General features: G+C 44.1%; 1 protein-coding gene across 1 annotated transcript in view; it reads left to right on the top strand.

Moving 5' to 3' along the window:
* The first annotated feature begins 9,516 nt into the window (after nucleotides 1-9,516).
* DAPP1 (dual adaptor of phosphotyrosine and 3-phosphoinositides 1) overlaps nucleotides 9,517-20,883 on the top strand; it is a 49,328-nt gene continuing 37,961 nt past the window's right edge. The window contains exon 1 of the mRNA XM_044224418.1: nucleotides 9,517-9,732. Coding sequence (XP_044080353.1) covers nucleotides 9,632-9,732 — 101 coding nt within the window. The 5' untranslated portion in view covers nucleotides 9,517-9,631. The remainder of the gene's footprint in view (nucleotides 9,733-20,883) is intronic.

The following is a 20,883-nucleotide window of genomic DNA, read 5'->3' as shown; positions in this document are numbered from 1 at the left end:
TTCAGCCTTGTGGGCTAAGAATTGGTTGTCTTTTTCCAAACCCCGAGTGTCTATTTTTTGTCATCATTTGCAAATGCCCAGGCCCAGGGAAAGGTCAGTGGAAACATCAGGTTGCTTCCACCTTTGCTTCTCAAAGTGCGGCCCATGGGCAGCAACATCACCTACTAACACTTTACTTGCTGTGCATGAAGACTCCAGCCCCCAGCCCAGACCTACCAACTCAGAATCTGTTTTTTAATAAGGTCCCCAGATGATGTATGTGCACATGAAAGTTTAAGAAGCACTGGCTCAGATCTGCACGTAGATTTATTCAATTTTGGTTTGCACATTAGAAAGACAATGGATCATTTCTGGATGTTGAAAGAGAATATGAGGACACAAGAAAAGTCACCCCTTCTATGCCTTGATTCACTTGCGTGTCTCAAGGGCCCATCAGGATGATGCCTCAGCCCGGGCACTTTACTAGTTTGTCCCTGTGCTGCCTGGACCTATCCCCACCACCTGCCAGTGACCAGGTCTCCGCCATCTCCCTTCTGGACTCCGTCTTGAGGTTCCCAGGTGGGGAACGGGAGCGGCTCTGCTTCCCCTCTGCTCCAGCTCTTGCTCTCTTCTTGGGCAGCCTCTGTTTCTGGTCTCTGAAGTGGCAACGCTGCCACAGACATAGTCTCCAACCACTGACAGAAAAGGGGGTGTATTCCAGACCTCTGAGGCCCAGGGCAGCTGCAATCTGCTCTTCTGTTAGCTGGAGCCCTTGGCTATCTGCTTCCTGGGCTCTAATATTCACCTCTCTTTCAAGCAAGAACATTTCCCTTCAACCTCTTTTCAGGAGGGGGGGGGGCCAGGAAGTGAGAGGGTTGGGAGAAGAAAGGGGTCCCAAGCAAGAGGCGGGAAGTGGTGGCCAGAGGGCAAAGTTGGTCCCCAGAGGACGCTCTGTGGAGATGGGGAAGAAGAAATTCAGCAGAGAGTCTGCTATTCCATGTGAAGTTTCTTTCTGAGCTGTGCTATAGTAAGATCCTTCCTCCATTTCTCAAGCAAGGCTTTAGCAAAGTCTGCTATCTCCATCTCCTTGGCAGGAGAGCTGAGGTTCGGGGACCATGTCTGACCTGCAGTCAGGTGGTGTGGTGAGAAGAGATAGCCCTCACCCTAGAAGGCACATCAGGGGCCTGAGTGACCTCGATTTCGGGGGAAACAAGAAGTTGAGGCCTATAACTATGAAGTTGAGACCTATCACTAAGCCCCCCAGATTTGTAGATATCTTGGAGGTAAAACCCTGTATTTGCCACAGAGTATGGGATGGGCGAGCCTGGACAAATTGCTTTTTTTAATTAAAGAACGAGTTCCCCCAGAAGGGACTTGGATCACCTAGGAAAGAGTGATACTACTGAACAGTTATACTTCCTGCCAGGACACAAAGGTTCTGGAGGGAAAGAGAGATTAGGTTGAATGGAGATCAGGAAAAACCACTGTGGGCCTGCCTGCATCCAGCCCTGAGGACCACCATTGTCAAATCCTGCTTCAACCCTTTCCCCTCGGCCCCTTCTCTGTCAGACACAAAGTATCTGCCTGAACCCGAAGTTCTAGAATCGTTAGTGATATTGCATAATGCGTAAGCCCTAAGAAGATTCTGTCTATGGAATGCACTTGGAGGATCTCCACAGGAAGGACCACGTCCTGACACCTGCCTAGCCGAGTCTCAGCTGAGCTGTGGAGACATGGCAGCAAGAGAGCTCGAGTTAACTTAGCTGGCCCTTGCAAGCATGGAAAGATCCCTGCCTTTCCTGTTTCCGGAAGATGGCCTCACTCTACCTACCCAGCGCACTGCCTGCCAGCACACACCAGAGTCTTCAAAGGAATAACCAAGACTTCTTTGATGGGGTTGGTATGGTATGGTATGGTATGGTGGGGGTGGTATGAGATGCTTGGCTGTCTTTGTTCAGTCTTACAGCCCTCATTTCCCTAGAAGCCTGAAAAATCTATCCACACCACTTGTGGTCTGTGGTTCTGCCTCTGTCTCCAATGGTGCTCAACCTTTGGAGGCCATAAGCATCAACTGGGGTGACTGTCAAAGATGCAGATGCTCGGGCCCTGAGCCCAGTTGAGATGTGGAGGTTGGTGGTCCATGGACCCACAGGGAGAAGTCCTCCTCCTGTGCTTGGCCTTGGGCCATTCAGTGTGCCAGCTCCAAGCTCCCCATCTTTCAGAGTCATGAATTTCCGCTCCTCCCTGCACTGGGATGCTTAAACTCCCCTCAGGGCTAGGTTCATGCTTTTTGCTTCTGGCATATTCCTACTTTAAGAGCCACTTATTTGCGCTACCTAGTCAGGGTCCTCTTTTTCAGTTTCTCTGACTCCTTCTCAATGTTTCCCCCTCAAATCCCTCACCTAGCTCCTTATAATTCTGCCCTTTCTGCTGCTTCCTCTCTCCACTTAACCTTCTGGAAATAATTCACCTTGGTAATAGTCCCTTTTATACAGACTGCAGAACTGACTGAAACACATTTACATTTAAAGGGAAATTTCTCTTTTCTCTCATTAACATATTTTAAATACCAATACTCCATCTTTATTTGACTCCAGATCCATGGGCAGGGAACAAGCCCTGACAAACTTAACCTACCTCAAAATTGTTGCTGTGGCCAAATCACCATGGTTGGGGTGGGGAGTGGGGGGGGCACCCTCCATCTGCTTTCACCTTGGGAGCACCCAAAGAGGTCTCACTGTTCCCAGTCACCATTACAATGAAAGGAATATTATCCTTTCATTGTAAATTTAGCAGTTTAATAGGGCCTACTATCTTATTTTAAATGAAAAAGAAAATGCTTTGAAGATTTATATTTACTAAACAGTGGAAAAAGTGCTTAAAATACATCATAAACACAGGAACAAAGAAATCATTTTTTAGGTATTAAATTGAAGTTTTAGATTCAAATCACTTTTTATTCATTCAGATTCTTTTGGTAAGGTCTCAAAACTTTAAAGGAAAGGGCAGCTTGCTGAATTAAGGATTCAACTGTTTAAAACTTAATGAGACAGGTCATGAATGACATCTAAATCATTTAATAGTTTGGTTTTTAATGTATCTTCTATAAATGTGGTGTTGAGTAATACTCTGCTTTTTTTACTCAAGAACTGAGCTGATAGGAGGAAAAAACCCAATGGAGCTAATCTCCACTCCGGAGAAGACAGTCATAGCTTCCAGAGCAGTGTGGTATGACCGCCACCTAGTGGCAGCATATCCTCACCACAGAAGCCCTGCCTGGTGGAAGCAGAGGAGGGCTACCACGGTGCCCAGACTGCAAGGCTAATTTACAAAGGAAAACCACCACGTGACTACAGTCCAGAGGTATTTGCCATCATGTCAACACTTAGAGCTTCTAGGGATACTTTAAGAAATATGTATTTGTTGATACAGTTTCAAAAAAGTTTTCTAGGGACATGTAAATCAGGGTCTCCACTCTCAGAAATGTATCTTTATTTCACTGAGGCTCCAAACAGACTATATATATATGGTTCAAATTTCCTCTCAGTTTCATTCTAGCCCAGGAAACACTTAGTGATTAAAAAAAGAAGAAGAAGAAGAAGCAATAAGGTTTGCTGATGTTTGTAGTATTGGAATCAGTTAAGGAAAGAATGTGGACTAAGTCAGCTTCACTTGGACCTGCTCTGGGACCTTAGGTGAGTATTTTATTACTTGTCAACCCATTTGCCCCACTTGTTAAACAGAGGAGCTGAAATAGATTCTAAGACGCTCTCCATGAAAAGTTCCAAGACTTCTGTTTCTTAGTTTCCACCCTACCGTGGACCAAAACATTTGGAAACTTCAGCTAGGCTGCTCCCAGGGCGCTGCACCGACTCCCACCCGCCTAACCCCCGCACACACATTTCTGTGGGTAATTTCAAAGCTGACCCATTTTCATAACCTGATTCTATCCCTTCTGGGAAATGAAGCATCACAGAAATATCTCAACTGGCCAGTTGGTCAAATCATCTTTGCTCCTCGTCATTTGTATCTATGGGCTTCTCAAATGAAGTTGGCTAAGAAGACAAAAGGCTTTGAGTAAAGCCCACAAGATTCAAAAGCGTGTAACCTGACATAGTTTCATTTTGTTGAGTGAGCAGCTACTTTTGCAGACTTAAAAACAAATGCTGGTGTGTTCAAGGTTTCATTTCAGTCCCCACTTTCAGAATTCAGAAATCAGTGCCAAGACGATTAGGCATGACCTTTCCATACAGATGGTGCCTCCCTTCGCGGGTGCAAACAGCACCTGTCACACCAACCCTGAAATGCAGATGTTTGCATCTTTGTAAGACTAGTGTCTTAAAATGGTAAAAGGAGCGCCAGAGTTGAGGCTTTGCAGAAGGGAGCATCATATCACGTAATCTGTTCAAATGACTTGATAAGAAAGCCTCGCTGCAGTTCTAGGAAATTAGATGACATAAAATGAAGCCCTCCTCTTAAACCACATGCACGTGTGCTCTCTTAAAATTATTGGATTCACGAACAAACCCTGCTGCTGCGTCTTGAAGGCATGCTGATTCACTATGAGAAGAGGTGTTTGGGAAATATACATGATCGCCAGGCTTCAATACAAAGCAGAATGCATACTCAGAGTGTGTTGGGTAGCTTCTGCAATCCTGTATCATTGTTTCCCCAAAGTCCTAATATCTCACAGTTAAAAGGGATCTTAAAAGTTACTTCCTCCAAATATAAGAATTCTTCACTAATAGCTACAAGGCAGGGGTGAGGAAGGTTTGGTAGTGATCCAGCCCCGAGAGTAGCCAAGAAGATTGAGAAACAAGAATAAACCTGTTGAGAAATCCATCTGTTTTTCTCACCAGTGACCCTCAAATCCAAACAATGTCAATGCTAAGATGCTGATCCAGGCAGGGGCAGACCACCTTCACTCTCCCACCCTGACCGCCCTGCTGATTCCCAGGTTTTCTACACTCTTTTTGCCTCTGACTTAATATTACATGACTAAGACTACACTCCTTTTTTTTTCCCAAAATATTTTCTACTTTATACCTCCTAATTCTCAAAGTAATATTTTATAACTTAGAAGATATAAAAACAACATAAACAAGTATTTAAAAATGTGTTCATAATTCCCCTACCCAGAGATGCTTCCAGCCAACGAAAGGCCTATTTCCTCCATGTTCTCCTTCCTATCAATTTTTCTTTATGTGATTGAGGTCATTTGTATATCTATAGTAAAGATCCTTAAAAAAAAGAAAAAGCACATTTTTCAAGGCTGCCTAATAATCCACTCTATTGGGCTGTGCTAAACCTCCTAGAACAGAGGCCCAGAGATCCCCTTCATGTACTGGATAGTAGAGGGTCTCGGGTGTCTGGGAACAGGGTTGGCCAAGATGACTGGAGACATTTGGGGGTGCAGGGCAGTGGCTATTTAGAAACTTAGATGGAAATATTTTAGTCTTTTAACAACCAGCATTGAGTATTTGACAAGCAGGAAGGGAGTGTAAGGAAACTGGAAGGACCAGCCAGGGACAGAGGGGAAGCATTTTATTATGGTGGCTAAGGAAACTTCTTTTGAAAAGGTGACCTTTGAACAAAATACCTGAGTGAAGTGAAAGAGGAAACCACATGAGATCTAGAGGGAGAGAAAACCAGGAAAAAGGAAAAGCAATTATAAACCCCTGAGGCAAAAAGGAACCAGGTTCAAGAAGGAGCAAGGAGGATGGCAAAGCTAGGTTGAAGAGCGTGAGGAGAATGCCAAACGTGTATGTCTAGGAGATACCCTATCCCTGTTTCAATAACACAGCAGCTGAAAATACTGGTAGGAATAGAGATGAAGTCCATAGTACCCATGAACTTGATTCTTGCCCTTGGGACTTGGCTCGACCGTGGATTACAGTGGACATGGGTACACGTATGGCCCTCGAGAAGTTCTGAAAGAATGGAGTTTTCCTGGGGGACGTGCCACAGTGTGACTCCGAGGGAGCTTCAGTGCAAGACAAGGATTTCCCACCACTGCAGGGAACCCTTGATTCTCCACCTTCCCTGATGCGTTTTGTGAAGTGTCCTGCTATATCACTTCTGTACAACTTTCAAACACTGGTAGATGGTATGAGGGAATGAAACCACCCACAGGCTTAGCAAAAGAAACCAATATTTCACATTAGATAAAGAAGGCTGAGAACGGAGTTCAAGATTGACTATTAAAAATGAAAAGTAGGAAAGCAATAGAGAAAAGGGGAAATAAGAAAGAGGCAAGAGGAAGGGTTGGGAAGACCCGAGTAAATTTTACACCCTGAAGTTAGTGAGTTATAGCCAAATCCAGACAGCCTATGCAACAAAGAACCTAGGACTGTTATAGACACAGGAAGAAAATAAAACAGGGTCTCAGTTAATTCAAGACAACCCAATTACGTTAGCCCTTGATACTGGATTAAACGATCACATAATTGTGGCAGAAAACAAAGGTGGTGTTTCAAGCAAAACTGAATTGGCATATTTTTAAAAGCAATATGGCAGCTCTGAGCCTGCTATAGAATTAAGGGAGAGCTGGAAGCCCTCCTGTTGGAGAGCTGGCCTGCAGCTGAAAAACGTGGTCAGTTCTTTCTTTCTCTGCTGTTTCTGTGCTCTAATTTAATATGAAATGGTGATTTTTTTTCTTTTTTTTTTCATGAGTTGGAAGAACAGACAGTAGGAAACAGGGTAAGACTCCCTCAATCCCAAGCTATGGTTACCCCAGTCCATGGTTTCCCTTACAAAATGTATCCTTTATTTCTCACCAACATAAATGGTGAAGGGGAGATCATGTTTATTTAATAACACACTTAGCTAAGGAAGCTGAAACATTGTTCCTTCTGTGAAGAGAATGAGTAGAATTGCCATTGCTAGGTAGCCAGGTAAAAGCAGACATCATGATATTTAAGCTTTCTGTAGAGAGAGAGAGAGAAAAAAAACAACAGAATAAGATCAAAAAGGATCTTTAACTGTATAGTCATTTTTTTTAAAGTTCTCCATAGAGGAGTCTCAAGTGTTAGAAGCCTATTCTTCTAATAAAGAAATTCAAATCTAGACACAATACTTCTCCCAAATTCTCTTTATGTGACAATTAATGGTTTGGATATGATAGTCATTCAAATGAAGGCCCAAGATTTCTTGACAAAGAAAAATTTTCCAACAAAGCACAAGATATTCCAGAATTGTTAAAACAGCTTGAATGTTTGTATCCATTTCTATGTTCAAAACCCATATGTAAGAATTCAGTGCTAGGAACCAGTACCACTGAAAAGAATAATGAAATAAGGGGCACCTGGTGGCTGAGTCCTCAAGCATCTGCCTTTGGCTCAGGTCATGATCGCATCCTGGGATAGCGCCCGGCATTGGGCTTCTACTGAAATTGGGAGTCTGCTTCCCCCTCTCCCACTTACCCTGCTGTTCTCTCTCTCTCTCTCTCTGTCAAATAATAAAATCTTTTAAAAAAAAAGAATATTGAAATAAGTCAAAAGTAAGTTATGTGGTATTAAATACATATATATATATAATATTTGGAAGCAAAAGTTGCAGTTTCTTTAATAACATGTATGTATATGTATATATGTGTGTATACACACATATGTATATCCAAAAATATATATATATTTTAAAGATTTTTAGTTATTTATTTGACAGAGAGATCACAAGTAGAGAGGCAGGCAGAGAGAAGAGGGGGAAGGGAAAGCAGGCTCCCTGCTGAGCAAAGAGCCCAATGCGGGGCTCGATCCCAGGACCCTGAGATCATGACCTGAGCCAAAGGCAGAGGTTTAACCTACTGAGCCACCCAGGCACCACTGTATATCCAAAAATATATTTATATCCAAACAATCTAATGTAAAATATATTACCAAATATTTTTATGAATACCCATCATTTTGTTGAAACCATCTTTTAACACTGCAGCAACTGGTACCACTCCAATACTGAACGTGTAGTTAGTGAAGCAGGGGGTAGTAGGGAAGGGAGGGAGCCTGGGGAAAATGGAATAAGTGACAGAAAGAATAACCTCAAAGGAGAGGGTCACAGACGGGAAAACAAAATGAGAAAAGGCGAAGGGCAGGAAGACTGAAAATGGGAAGAGGGTGATCTTAGCCAGTTTTGTTTCTTTCCTGAAAAAAACGAGGAGGAGAGGTTAAGTAAAAGAAAAACCAGAATTTTCTAAAATGGGAACAAAATAGATACTGAAACACTGAATAAAACGCTCTAGAAAGAGAACAGGAAATCTCTGCCCAGCTGCTCCTATTTCTGCCGAGTGCACACTCATCCCCTCCCGGGCCAGGGCTGACATCTGTTTGCCAGTGGACCCTGTGCTCCTCTCCGTATAAGCTGTAGCAAAAAGAATTTTAAATGTTTCTGTACAATCGGTTATGTGTTATCAGGGCTGGAATTTCTCCCACGCAATCAGAGCAGCCTGGTTTCATAAGTCTCTGACCAACAGAGGGGCTGGGAAAAACTTGAAGGAAGGAGAAATGGTACCAGGTACAGACCCTCTCCTTTAGGAACAGCTCCTCTGTCTCGGTGCCCTGTAAGACAGTCTCCTCAGACACTAACGGGCATGGGCGTCACCCTGGGCATCTTGTTTCAATGTGGGTGCTGGTTCCAATGGGCTGGGGCAGAAATTGTGCATTGTAACAAGCCCTCAGCCATGCCAGTGCTGTTGGTCTTCAGTTCCAGGGCAGCCTGGTGATCCCTGTGTGAGTGAGGGTGTGTGTGTGTGTGTGTGTGTGTGTGTGTGTGTGAGAGAGAGAGAGAGAGAGAGAAGGGAAAGAATCCAGAAGCACATTCTTTCCGGCCATAAGAGAGAGAAGGCGGGAAGCTGGGCAGGTTCCTTGTTCATTCATTGCTGCCCTTTGCCCGACTCCCCAGCCTTCAGAGAGACAGCTGTTTTCTGTGAGCACTTGCAGGTGGGTGGGCTTTCTCGTCGAGCCACCCCCCAGGAAGCAGTGTCCATGGTGAGTCAGCCCAGGGAAGGACCTGGAGCTCAGAGACTCTGGGCACCAGGCTGGCACCTCCAATCATTCCCTCCTCAGAGAAAACAGTGATTGTCTCTGAATCATGCCCATTTGAACGTTGCGAGTGTGTTGGAAAGCCTGGGTAATGGAGGTAGACATACTGATACGGTTCTAAAAACCAGACTTCAGAATTGAGGCTAGTGGTTTGACTGATTTCTTCACCTACCGTAAAGATGATCCTGAAACAGAACTTTCCTCAGAGACCCTTGCATTTGGGGGACGGAAGGAGGGGGTGCTCGTGCTCTCTTCTCCAAGGCTGAGAGAAACTGTGGTTGGCCTTGTGAAAAGAGTTGGAATGGACAGTCCCAATCCCGGCTGGTGTGACATCATCCTTATTTTCTTTGACAGAAACTGCGTGTTGTCCTCAGGGTAGCTACCTAAGTTTGCATACTTCCTGGCTGACAGAACACTCCTGCCCGTGCCTTGGGGCCAGGGTGGTGAGTGTCAGTGGGAGGAGTAACCAAGTTTCACTTCCTTGCTGGTTGGAGACTCAGCCGCAGTGGGCTCCTTTCTCAGAGGAGGAGAGAGTGAGGAGCAGTAGGACCCATCTCTCTCTCTCTCTCTGCCTCTTCCCGTAGCACCTGACAGGGGCTCAACAGACGTGAGGAGCGCGAATGGGCAGAGCAGAATCTCTAGAAGGGAAGATGAGCACCCAGGATCCTTCAGATCTGTGGAGCAGATCAGATGGAGAAGCTGAGCTGCTCCAGGACTTGGGGTAAGAAAGCAGGTCTTCTTTTCTTGGTACTGCTTGGGTGAGCCCTGACTCCCAACTCCCACCCAAAGAAACTCTCACCTTGGTTGATTTTCTTTAGCACCCTGCCATATCGGTCTTCTCTGCTTTCCGCTGCACTCATCTGAGCCCATTAAGCATCTTTTTGCTGGGGGCCAATCGCATTTCAAAAGCATATAGTGTTTTCCCAAGGTGTGAAGACATCCAAGTGGAGAGAATGGGAAGAAAATCCAATGTTGGGTGTTCTTTTGACCCTAGGGTCAGAATGGAGAGGTGTGAGTTGATGTTGCTTGGTTTCCTTGATATGGATCTGGTTTATGAATAAAAGTGCTGTTCAAATGTTTGGGGCTCTGAGCTGTTGACAGTAAGAGGGCTGTCTAGCCGGTAAAATAAACAGCCCAGCCTACCGCGAGGGAAGGGACTTTTTCAAAAGAGGAAGAATGAGGAAGTGTCTGCCCTGTCCCATCTGGGTTTCTCTCTCCTGACACTGCATTTACGAGCTCTTGTATGTATATATCTGTATGCACAACTTTGAGCCTTTTAAATGCTAACGAATCAGGAAGAGGATAAAATGTATGCCTCAAGCAGGTTATAAGTTTAAGTAGGTGGAGTCAATGTAGTCCTGTCTTTAAGAAGGGACCAGATGAGACATCCCATTGGGGTATTTAATAAAAGAAGCAAGTATTACAGAAGAGAGGTGTAGGGGGTTTCTAGAGAAACTGGACCTTTACCCTTAAAGCATCAGAAATATCCTAAGGAGGCCGGCTTGGACACCTGTGCTTCACAAGGGACAAGACCAGAGCCTCTTTGTAAACAGCACTATCTCTGCAGCAACCCACGGGCCTAGAAACTGTCATCTCCATCTTACAAAGGAAGAAAATGGCACCAAAGGGGTTGAAAAACTTGCCTACGTCACACATCAACAAATGGCAAAGTTGGGATGGCAAGCTGCAAAATCCCGTGTTCTTTACCAGAGAAAAAGGGAAACAGGGATGAAATCTCTGCATTAAGATGGCAGAGATTGTATCTTTTTGTGTGTTATAATTGTCAAAGTTCTCAGTAAAGTCGTATCTTCAGATTTTAAAATGGAAGTCTCAGAATTCAACTCTACCTTCACAACATAAATCAGATACAACAGCTTGAATTTTCTATGAAGTCAACTCCCCTTATTGGGAATTTGGAGTTTAGGATACCACTGTTCTTCCAGGCTGAAACTCCAAAGAGAAAGGGGCAAAATGCCCCTGAGCAGCCAAAGGGGTGTCCCCGAGTCCAGGCACTAAAGCTAGATTTTGGGGCTCTCACTTATAGCCTTATTAAATTATTAAAGTATAAGTCTTTACATGCTTCATTATCAATATTCCCAGCCCATGATCAGCAGAAAGCTCCAAAGGAGAAGTGAAACAAAGGAGGTATTCAATTCTTGTTCTTTAATTAAGCCATCCTGAGCCCACATTCTATGCTTGAGTGATGTTGTCACCTCCTTGGATGACAAGGATGAGCTAGATAATGTCTCCTCTATCCACCAATGCCCATAACAGGAAGTGACTGTGGGTAAAACCCACAAGGAAAACAGAATTCTGCCTTCCCTCCGTGGTCAGAAAATGGACGTTCAGTAGAACCCAGAAACATCCCCAAAAGGTGCATTTGGGATGTACCAAACTTCTGTATTTCAGAAGGCCTGGAAATTTACTGAATATTTGAGAATGGTTTCCCTAACAACAGAGAAGCTACAATTAAATTGGAAAAATCACTCTACAGTGGAGGTTCTCAACCTTAGCCATGTACTAGTATCACACAAGAAGTTTTTATTTAAAAAATTCTTGTCCGGGGCAGCTGGGTGGCTCAGTCTGTTAGTCTGCCTTTGGCTCAGGTCGTGATCTCAGGGTCCTGGGACCAAGGTCCACATCGAGCCCCACATCGGGCTCCTTGCTCAGCAGGGAGTCTGTTTCTCCCTCTCTCTCTACCTTTCTCCCCAGCTCGTGCTCTCCTTTGTTCTCTCTCTCTCTCTCTCTCTCAAGTGAATAAATAACAATTAAAAAAAGAAATTCCTGTCCAGGCCACATGTCAGACAATGACATTAGTATCACGGGAGTAAGTGTTTCTTTTTAACACTCCCCAAGTGATTCCAGAGAGAGACCAAGGTTGTGAGTCGCTGCATAGGGTATAAATCCATCAGAAGTGCTGAAAAAAATGAGGCTTTATTTTTCATTTATTGAGTATGTCCCTGAATCCTAAAACCATTAATAAATGCTGATATTTTATTTGTTGGTTTGGAAGCTTGCTTAACAGTTTTATTGAGGTGTGCCTTGCAGATAAAACTCATTCATTTCAAGTGTATAAATCCACAATTTTTAGCGAGTTTAAAGAGTGGTTCAAACATCACAAAAAATCAATTTTAGAATATTTTCACCCCCCTAATGAGAACCTTCAGGAGCATGTTTTTTTTTTTAATTTAATTTTTTAAAATATAATAAGTATATTTTTATTTATTTTTTTTTTTTTTAAAGATTTTATTCATTTATTTGACAGAGAGAGACCACAGTAGGCAGAGAGGCAGGCAGAGAGAGGGGAAGGGAAGCAGGCCCCTGCTGAGCAGAGAGCCTGATGCGGGACTTGATCCCAGGACCCTGAGATCATGACCTGAGCCGAAGGCAGCGGCTTAACCCACTGAGCCACCCAGGCGCCCCAATAAGTACATTTTTAAATATAATGGGGTGCCAATAAACCACCTGGACAGGTGGCGATTTCTAGAGTCTGCCTATTTTCCTGGTATAAATACTTCTACCGTGGGCAATTTCAAGCTGCAAACAGTTTAACAACATAACTGTATAATTCCTGAAAATTTAATGATGGACTTGAGTGAGTACTTGCCCCTTCAGGAAATTGCTGATAGACCTTTTGCAAGTGATAATATCTGAGAAAACCTGAAAAGGACCAGTTGCCCCTGGCAGAATTATGAATATAAATGAAACTTTTTCTTTGAAACTTTAAGTCACTGGTTGGGTATGATCTGTACCAAAACTTCAACCAAATTCAGTTTTTAAAAAGTGCCATAAAAAGAAAATGATTTCATGTAATTGATAAATAATAGGTGGCTGGTTTTAAAGATTTAATTTTTAAATTATTTTAAATATATTACTTGAATTGTTAGGTGAATTCTTATGTCGTATTTTGGGTAGATATAAACAGATGATGTGTTGGTTAGAGCGATATACATCCTCATTCTTGGGTCCCTATTTTTATTCAGGCTCTGGAATATGTGACTTTTGAAAATTAAACCCTGAGCTTCAGCAAATTAATCTGTCACTTGCCTTTCTAGGACACACATGGCTTACTCAGAGCATCGATTTATTCTTTTCTAAAGTACCTAAATTCGGCAGCTCAGATGCATTTCTGAGTCTCATTTATAAAGCATCAATCTAAAAACACTTATTTTCTGGGGCACCTGGGTGGCTCAGTCGGCTCAGCATCTGCCTGTGCCTCAAGCCATGATCCCAGGGTCTGGGGATCCAGCCCCGCCCTGGGCTCCCTGCCTCTCTCTCCCCCTCTGCCCTTATGCATACTGGTGCTCTGTGCTTGTGTGTGTGCTCTCTCTCTCAAATAAGTAAAATCTTAAAAAAATTTTTTTTAAATAAAAACATTTATGTTCTTTAATCCTAAATATATTAATGTGTCCAAAGCAAAGGAGAAATAACCCCATCTGTGGTTGTCGCTCAGCTTTACTTACACTTCGGCGGGATGGGACTGGGGGAGGAGGTGGGGCTGTTGGTGAGGTCAGGAGGGACAAAGGGTGCTGAGAATGGTCCGTGATAAGGAAGAGGTGGGCTGGGAACAGTGAGGCTGTTTGTTGCTTTCAAAATGGAGCAATGGGGAAATGAAACAAATAGTGAATGCTAGAGAGGTGACTTCAATAAATAGCTAGTTCTAAAATTGCTAGTTAGTGAATAAAGTTTCAGACAGTCTTTGATTATTATAACAAAGTTTACTACAAGACAATGTAATCAATCAATCAGTAAGTCGGTAAGCAAGTCTCTAATTTCTCTACCCCCTTACATATAAGAGATCAGGGGTCAGCAAGCTTTTTTTTTTTTTTTTAAAGATTTTATTTATTTATTTGACAGAGAGAGATCACAAGTAGGCAGAGAGGCAGGCAGAGAGAGAGAGGAGGAAGCAGGCTCCCTGCCGAGCAGAGAGCCCGATGTGGGACTCTATCCCAGGACCCTGAGATCATGACCTGAGCCGAAGGCAGCAGCTTAACCCACTGAGCCACCCAGGCGCCCCAAGCTTTTTTTTTTTTTTTTTTAAAGAAAAACAAAACAGATAATAAATTTTCCAGGCTTTGCAGGCTTTGTGATTTCGGCCACAGGTACTCACATCTGCCACTGACATGCAAAAACAGCCATAGATAACACAGAGACAAATGACCGTGACAGTGCTCAGACAGAACGTTATTTGTGGACACTGAAATTTGAATTTCATATTATCTTCATGAGTCACAAAATAGTCTTCTATTTTTTTTTCCTCCCACCATTTAAAAATGTTAAGACCGTTCCTGTCTCGGAGTCTATACAAACTTGTCCCCTGGCAGGAAATACAAAAACCTGTACCCTGGTGGGATTTGGCCCTCAGGTGGTGGTTTGCTGACTCAGGGAACAGATGATCATAACGAAAATGAGTCCTCATCAGGAGCCAGACATTTTGCATACACCAGCTGTGGTCTTCAGAAGGTACTAGCATTCCAACTTTATGTACAAGGAGACTCACTTGCAGCAAAAATCATGTTGCCTGAAGTCCCAGAAATTCTTGTGATAATTCATTATTTACTGACCACGTACTATGTGCCAGCACCATGCCATTTCTGCCCGTTATGTCACTTAGCTTTCCCAGTAATACTTTCAATGTGGTATGATTATACCCATTTCATAGAGACCGAGAGGGGGTTCAGACAAGTTCGGTGAACTGTGCAGGTCACAGAACCCACAGTGGTGCAGCTGAGGAACACGTCTCCTACAAGCCTACCCCAAAGCGATGCTCTTTCCACTGTTCAAAGAAGCTCTGTGTTCTAATAATGGCAACAGAGAATTATTGGATGTCACTATGTGCCAGGCACTGTTTTAAGCCCTTTGTATGTATGATTTATTAAATTTACACATCACTGTGGGATAAATACTATACCATCTCCATTTACAAACCAGAAAAGTGAAGGATAGAGTTTTAGCACATGTCCAAGATTACATGCTTAAAAACCTTTAAATCCAGGAGTTTGGCTCTGAGGCCCACATGCATACCCACTGATGCAACTTGCTACTTTTTTTTTTTTTTTTAATTTTATTTATCAGAGAGAGAGGGGGAGAGAGAGTGAGCACAGGCAGACAGAATGGCAGGCAGAGGCAGAGGGAGAAGCAGGCTCCCTGCTGAGCAAGGAGCCTGATGTGGGACTCGATCCCAGGACGCTGGGATCATGACCTGAGCCGAAGGCAGCTGCTCAACCAACTGAGCCACCCAGGCGTCCCACAACTTGCTACTTTTCATCACACTTGTCTCCTCTTATTTATATTAGCACTATTTGTTGATACTAGTAAGAACTGAGAGACAAAAAGAAAGTTCTGTGATTACTACAGCCAACAAATGTTATTACCAAAGACCTTAGTCTTTTGTTTTCTTCATATAATATGTATGCTCATGCCTACAAAGCCAGGCCAATACCCTAATTAATCAAAACTTTATTGGATTTGTTTTTTAAAGATTTTATTTATTTATTTGAGTGAAGAGAGAGAGCATGAGCAGGAAGGAGTGGGAAAAGCAGACTCCCCGGGCACCTGGGTGGCTCAGTGGGTTAAGCCGCTGCCTTCGGCTCAGGTCATGATCTCAGGGTCCTGGGATCAAGCCCCGCATCTGGCTCTCTGCTCCGCAGGGAGCCTGCTTCCTCCTCTCTCTCTGCCTGCCTCTCTGCCTACTTGTGATCTCTCTCTGTCAAATAAATAAATAAAATCTTTAAAAAAAAAAAAGCAGACTCCCCACTGAGCAGGGAGCCCAGTGTGGGTGTTGGTACCAGGACCCCGGGACCATGACCTGAGCCAAAGGCAGACACCTAACTGACTGAGCCACCCAGGTTCCCCCCAAAACACTTCATTGGATTTTTTGTAGATTCCATTTTTCAGAGCTAGACAAATAGAATAGGCTAAGAAAAGTGTAGTAAGGTCAAAGTTTTGCTATTTGGGTTTTTTTTGTTTTGTTTTGTTTTGTTTTGTTTTTTGGTAGCGAGAAAGGATGAGTGGGTAGGGAGGGGCAGAGAGGGAAGGTGAGGGAGAACCCATCAGGCCCAGCATGGAGCCTGGTGTGGGGCTCGATCTCACAACCCCGAGATCATGAACTGAGCCAAAATCAAGAGTCAGAAGCTCAAGCCACCCAGGTGCTGCTGAAGTCAAAGTTTTAAAGGAATCTGTTTACAGAGCTGTGATACCAAGAAGAGTAATAAAACTTGTTCCTCTTCTGTGCACAACTCTGTAATCTTGGATTCTGAAAATAGAAGGTGATTCTCCTGTAGCTGTATGAGAATATGTGACTAGTTTACAGTTTAATCTCTCCTTGACTCAAATGAATTTCCTCTTCGGTTGTTGTGTTTTCTGTTCCTCTATGAGTGACGGTGACTTCCTCCTACTTATATGTGGAAATCTGTCCACAAACGTTCTTCACGTTGAGTGGGGTCACTTTGTTTCACCCATTAACTCTTCTTATCCATTCATAGATCCAGCCGTTAAATGATGACAAGGCAATGTGGGGGGTCACTAAAATGAAGAAGAAACGCCTGTCCCCTCAAAGAGTTTACAGGGCAGAGGACAGAGAAAGCACACACATGTAGTTAGAATGCAGGGTGGAGAGGCTGAAGGCCGTGAGTATATCTAGGCGAAGTGCACAGTGTATGGCAGGAAGGAAGGCACCACTGGTCGTGGACAATAGGGCTTTGGAACCGGTAGGTATTTGTCAGTTGACATCAGAAAAGATGACATTTGCTGAAGAGAAAATGACGTGAATGAAGGAGTGGACGTGGCAAAACATGGGAGTATTCAGAAAATCAAAAGCCCACATGACCCAGAGCCTCTCATCCCAGGGACCAGCAGGTGGGGAATGTGTTCATTCAGTGGATTCTGGGCTCTACGTCTCCGAGTCTCCGCCCAGAACCTCACTGTCTGAGAAATGTCCACCTGCTTTTCCTCTTCTAGTTTCTAGTGTCATAGCCACAGCCTTGGCCTTTAAAAGAGGGGAATAAAGCCTGCGTTCATTTCTTGTTCCTCCCAGCTCCCCTGGAGGATAAATTCCTATTCTGAGCCCACAGGCTTCTGGTTCCTACACCCTGGTATGGAACTGTCTAGAACCAGCACAGTCCACCTGGTGGGCTCTTCACTGTGCGTCTCCCTCAACTCCAGAGTCTCTGTGGGTCCTACATTCTCCCTGACCACCTGCCCATGAAAGCCTGCCCGCATTTCCTGTTTTTAGACTTTTTTGTTTAAAAATATTGATAACTTCAGGGGCACCTGGGTGGCTCAGTTGGTTAAGCATCAGACTCTTGATTTCAGCTCAGGTCATGATCTCAGGGTCTTGGGATTGAGCCCCGGGTCAGGCTCTGCACTCAGCAAGGAGTCTGCTTGCCCCTTTTCCTCTGCCCTGCCGCCCCCCACAACCCCACATTCTCTCTCTCTCTCTCTCAGATAAATAAACAAAATCTTGTAAAAAATATTTATGACTTTTAAAAGTGTAAGAGCAGTAAGTTAATTTGTTTTGATAAAAGTATGGTTAGGCAAGAGAATGTCACTTTTTAGAGACACATGCTGAACTACTTAAAGCATCATGATATCTATAATTAACTTTTAAAATGTTCCTCCAAAAATATATGAAGAATATATGGCAAATTCTACCTAAATTCTAGGTATTATTTAAATATGTGTACTACTTTTTCTATTACTTATGCTATTTTTCTACTTCCTGAAGTTATTCACAGTAATCAGTTAAAAATAATAACTATATGTATTAATTATTGAAAATTTGGGAAATAAAAGCACCCAAAAAGTCAGCCAGGTACAACCACCCAGAATGACATATTGTTCAACTTATCTCCAATATTTTTAAAAATATTTTTCTGGGGGTACCTGGGTGGTTCAGTGGGTTAAGCCTCTGACTTTGGCTCAGGTCATAATCTTGGAGTCCTGGGATCGAGCCCTGCGTCGCAGCCTGCTTCCCTCTCTCTCTCTGCCTGCCTCTCTGCCTACTTGTGATCTCTGTCTGTCAAATAAATAAATAAAATCTTTAAAATATATATATTTTTCTGTAAATACACAGACACATGCAGATTGAACTATGGCCATAGCACATATACAATTTTTCTTTTGCTTCGTAGTAGAATATTTTTCCATCATCTATGTTTTAGTCTGTGTCAAGGCCTGTTCTGGGTCTGGCTTTTCCTCAGGTCAGCCTGTTTCCCTCTATTTGGATATTTAGGTTGGTCCAAATTCCAGAAGGCTTTATATAGATTAGGAGTTTGGACTTTGGTCAAACTCCCTTTGACAACATGGACTTACTGAATGCTTATAGGAATGTGGGATTAAATGGCCATCATGTTTTGTTTTGAGATTAATCTGGTAGATGAATCTGGTAGCTGAGCACAATAAGTAACAATGGGACCAGAGCCAAGAAAGCTAATTAGTCAGGGACTTTACAGATTGGGGAATAAGGAACTAGAGTGACGACCTGGGAGAGCAAGAAAGGAACAGAGGTGGAAACCAGTCAGTCCACTTCGGGAAACACAATAAACGATTCACATCCAAATAAGAATGAGTTCTGCTTTCATATGGTTCTTCAAAATAACATCAAAGGAATTTTAAAAATCTTAATGCTATCAGCGTCTTTTAATTCATTCTTTGTTTACTTGACCACGGTACACTTCTAAAGTTGTCTGGGGTTCATCTTACGGCTTGTAAGGTTCTGACTCACTGCCAGTACAGTCTACGTTTTGGGTTTGATTCTCCAGATAATAAGAATCATTTTGCAAATGTCAGTCCTAAAGCAGCAAGAGGTTTGTCCCCTGGCTCTAGGCTGAGCACAGTCAACTCCTTTCCATGGCAAGCTCCTTAGGAGCAAGACTGTAGCTTCTTCATCTCTGACTGTCCCACTCCAGACCACCACTCAGCAAAGAGCAGATGTGTCCAAAGGTTTGAATTGCCCCAAGTTGAGTCAAAGGCAAGACCAGAATTTAAGGTCCTTGACTTCAGCCCTCTACCCCACCAACTCTGACAATGTGTAAGTATTACCCTCAGACTCGCTTTGTCCCCTTATACCCAAAAGTTTTTTCTGGTGGGACAAACCGACGTTGCTGAGATGCCTCATCTGAACCATGCAACCTAGAAGAGAGAACTCAGAAAACAAGGGTCTGTCTGTATATTTTTCATCCCGTAAAGTCTGGGACTCTTTCCCATAGCTGTAGCTTGCTGAAGGTGGACCTCTCTGTCTCTGGTAGCAGACCGCAATGGCAGCCGGCCCGCAGCAAGGACATGACCTGGAAGCAGCATTTTATGCCGTACAGATGACCCGAGTAATGAGAACGAATGTGGAGGAGGCCAGCGCGGTTCCACTTGGGGATGAGCCCTCCCGAGAAAACCTCTGGTGTGGGTCTCTGCCCAGCTGTTCCAGGCCTCTGCAAGTGCTTATCCATGAGATAGTTTCTGAGCTTTGGCTCTTCGTCCAAATCCAACAGTCGCTAAGCTCCAACCCCTAGGAGACCAATAACACTCTTGTAGTCTTGCGACCATTCCTGCCCTGTGGTGGCTGACCTGAGGACTGTATGCAAGGATCTGTGCTGGAATGAGACGCAGGTGGTCCCCTGCTCCCCAGGCCATGGCACAGCCCTTCTGGTCTCCGCAAGTCCTTGTCTTCCCTGGTGTGTCGACCCACCTACCAGGCAGGCTCTGCGGGTCTCTGTGTGTCTGTGTCCTCCTCTCTCTCTGGTTTCTCTGCCTCAGTCTTCTGAATACTCTGGGTCCCTCTGTTTCATGTGCCCTCAGCAACTGCCCCATCTGCTTCTGCTATCTGTGTGAGCCACTGTGCTTTTCTAGCTGGCTCAGAGTCTTTCTGTCTCTCTGTCCACGGCTCTTCCCTTTTGTGTCTCTGATTCTCTGTGCCAGTCTGTGTCTCTGAATATCAGAGTCTCTGCCTCTGTCTCTGTGTGTCTTCCCTCTCTCGGAATCGCTGGCCTCATTCCTCGGACTCCTTCAGGAACAGGTTTGCCCTGACCTCCGACCCCCACAAGATTCTCTGCTTCTTTTCCGCCCTGTTTGCCTTTAGCTGAGCCTTGACTCCCACCCAGAAAAAAAACCGACAAACCTTGGGGCCCACCCTCAGTTCCTCGTTTGACCAGATAGCCAGCACCCTGCCCCTGTCATCACTCAAGTATGTTTCCCAATTTCCCAGGGCAGCTGGCCTCACCGTTTAGGTCCGCGATTAGCACATGGAAATGTGGGCATTCAGAATGGCAATATGAAGAGCCACAGACCAGCAGGTTCCATGACAGAAACCTCCTTACTGGAAGGACTGTGGGGAGCTGATCTAACCTCAACATCACACTTAACACCTCTCTTAGGCCTCGTTCAAATGTTTAAAAACTTTGCAAAGCCCGTTTGGCTCTCTCCACTGGGACAGGGCCAGTGGAACAATACGCTCACCTTTGTGAATAGGGGGCTTCATGTATTTATATGGACAGCACTGTTTTATCCTAGACATTGTCGTGACCTTAGTATAACATAAATTGTGGCACTGATAGCTCTTGAGTTGGCAAGATTTTTCCTTATCTGTAACCCACAATTTCTGATGGCATAGAGGGCCAAGAGCTTTACTTTTCACAAAACATCACAGTATTTAGCACCAACCATATGACCAGATGAGCCTGAGGGAAATCAGCAGCCAAGCAGTCCTGCTGAACGACTCAAGTGTTAAGGACAGGTGAACCCAGGTTAAGATGGCTTGGAGTTGCACCGCCCTATGGTTTCATCCTGTGTTCTATCCCCATTGTGTTTGGAGGGATTCTGAGGCCCAAGTACATAACCTTAGCAAGAAAGAAAACAGATCAGTTGGTGCCATTTTCCAAGG

Source organism: Neovison vison, chromosome 11 (genome assembly GCF_020171115.1).
Source record: "Neovison vison isolate M4711 chromosome 11, ASM_NN_V1, whole genome shotgun sequence".
Classification (NCBI taxonomy): domain Eukaryota; kingdom Metazoa; phylum Chordata; class Mammalia; order Carnivora; family Mustelidae; genus Neogale; species Neogale vison.
This window is presented reverse-complemented; position numbering and strand designations above follow the sequence as displayed.